Raw genomic sequence first — 2,589 nt, forward strand, 5'->3', positions numbered from 1 at the left:
GGCCAGAAAGACAAATATAAGCTGACAGATGCACCACCCAGACATATTGCCACCACATAAAGTAGTTGTGGCTAGCATGTAAATGTAGCATGTTAGTGAAGTGTTGCCTATTTCCACATCCAGCAGACACACCTTTAGATTCGTGTTTGTGTCCAACTGATGAAAGAAAGTCCAATAATCACTTTCCTCTTAGCTCTGGTTTGGTCTCCACCAACTTCTGAAAAAATGTCTGGCACCTTAGCTGCTAGATGTGGAGTTTGAAAGACAGACAGGCAGGGAAATCCAGTATTTTTGGAGTTTGATCCATGCCAGGCGAAAGCAAGGATATCTCTGCTTCAATTATGACCATTCTTTTTATTAGCCATGGCTCTATGGGTGCTAATATCGGTCTGTTGGTCAGTCCACAAATATCTTATTGGATGGACTGCCTGAAGCCTCACAGAGCAGCTAGCATGGCTGTAGACTCTTAACGTGCTTTCAGACAGTGAGAGTTTTTGAATGAAAGTTGAAACATCATTAAAAAGACTTGTTTGTGTGTAACCGCACCCTGTCTGAAATTATCTTTAGTCCGGTTTTAATTGTCCCACTTATGTAAGTGCAATATTAAAATGCAGGAGTGCCACTTTAATCTCTGCCTGTTGTTCTTCTTGAGGTCTTTTTAGTAGTTTTTCAAACTCGTCTCTGTTTGTTTCCTCAGGGTTTCAAGAAGTCACGGTCGTACATCGCTGCTCAGGGTCCTTTGAGGTCAAGTACTGAGGACTTCTGGAGGATGGTTTGGGAGCAAAACGTCAGCGTCATCATCATGATCACCAACCTGATGGAGAAAGGAAGAGTGAGTGACCACATCTTGATTACACAATCTGAACTTAAAACTTTATTTTTTAGTTTGTGAGGTGAAATATTCCTGGACATTTACTGTACTTAGCAAATGACCTGAGACAGCATCTAATATTGACATACAATTTAACTATTGATCACATATGCATGTATACATATACTGTATGTATATGTACTGTATATTCTAATAATATTAAATAAAGGTAGAGCGCATTCCCCATACTCATACATTTACTCATACATAACCCATACATTTCAGAGTGAAAAAACACGTTGAATCCAATAAATCAAAATTACATTTTTTATTTAATGTACAAAATGTTAATAAACTGTGGAAGTTTATTTATTATTATTTTGTGGAAGCAAATTTGTGCAAAGAAAATTGTCATTTGCTTCATAATTCATACACATAATACTTGATGTGTTTATGGTTTCCTCAGAGGAAGTGTGACCAGTACTGGCCGGCGGAGGTGCAGGAGGAGTACGGCAGCTTCCTGGTGACGGTGAAGAGCACCAGAGTACTCGCTTACTACACCCAGAGGAACTTCACTGTCAGGAACATCCAGTCCAAAAAGGTCAGACAAATAGCCAATCAAATAAGAGAGTGACCGTAGAAGCTGCCACATTAAAGACCAAACAAACAGACCACTAGGGGGGAAAAAAGAATTTTGTTAAAATATTCAAACATCATTTGCCCTGTTATTTTCTTGTAGATTCTCTCACACAAGATATAACCACTAATGCAGATTAGTTCAATAAAAACCTGATTTGTAAGAGATATGGTTGCGTCACCAACACTCAGTGGTGCTCTCAGCATCTCAGATTTTTTGAACTGTGGAAAATGTCTGGGAATTTATAAAACTGTTCAGTTTGTTTACTTTTATAATCTTGTTATAGACCCTAAAACTTTTTTTTTTTTTTAAATATCCATAGCCATAGTAAACTTCATTTATAAATCATCTTGCACCTAAGAAGCGTATGAATGCCAGAGCGTGCCACAGGGATATTGCAGTGTTTTATTATAAACACAGTCAACTGAAAGACGTATTATAATATAGAGAGAGACATACTGTCTCTAATAATAATAATCCATTTTATTTATAGAGTACTTTTACTTTATAGAACATCAAAACAAAGTGCTTCACTGAGACACAGAGAAAGATAAAATAAATATGACAGTGAGTGATACACTTTTTGATAAAAGTGCGTTTTTAGAAGAGACTCTAAAGAAGACACTGACTCACATGGCCTAATTGTCCCCTTTAGTTTTCAGCATGGACTCTGGAAGAGACAGAAGACCACTACTCTAAGATCTCAAGAGCCCTGTGGACCAGCACCCTATACGTTTACGACTGAAGACAATGAGTCCCTGCTGGAAGTTTTCTTTTAATCACTTCCTGTTTGGTCTTGTCCACCTGCAGGGCTCTCAGAAAGGGCGGAGCAATGAGCGGACAGTGATGCAGTACCACTACACCCAGTGGCCCGACATGGGCGTCCCAGAGTTCGCTCTGCCTCTGCTCAGCTTCGTCCGCAAGTCATCCAGAACCAGGATGGACGCCACGGGGCCCGCTGTGGTGCACTGCAGGTAAGATCTGATAAAACAAGATGAGATGATGCTTCGTTTTTAACTTCATATCAGTAAATCCTGGGTTCATTTTCTTTTTCTTTCTTGTTGCTGTGCAGTGCTGGCGTTGGCCGGACGGGCACGTATATCGTCCTGGACAGCATGCTGAAGCAGATGAAAGACGAAAA

General features: G+C 39.8%; 1 protein-coding gene across 1 annotated transcript in view; it reads left to right on the plus strand.

Moving 5' to 3' along the window:
* ptprz1a (protein tyrosine phosphatase receptor type Z1a) overlaps positions 1-2,589 on the plus strand; it is a 96,387-nt gene that overhangs the window by 86,384 nt on the left and 7,414 nt on the right. The window contains exons 19-21 of the mRNA XM_046037419.1: positions 698-832; positions 1,278-1,412; positions 2,259-2,422. Of these exons, the coding sequence (XP_045893375.1) occupies positions 698-832; positions 1,278-1,412; positions 2,259-2,422 (434 nt within the window). The remainder of the gene's footprint in view (positions 1-697; positions 833-1,277; positions 1,413-2,258; positions 2,423-2,589) is intronic.

The sequence above is a fragment of the Micropterus dolomieu genome, linkage group LG22, assembly GCF_021292245.1.
Source record: "Micropterus dolomieu isolate WLL.071019.BEF.003 ecotype Adirondacks linkage group LG22, ASM2129224v1, whole genome shotgun sequence".
NCBI lineage: Eukaryota > Metazoa > Chordata > Actinopteri > Centrarchiformes > Centrarchidae > Micropterus > Micropterus dolomieu.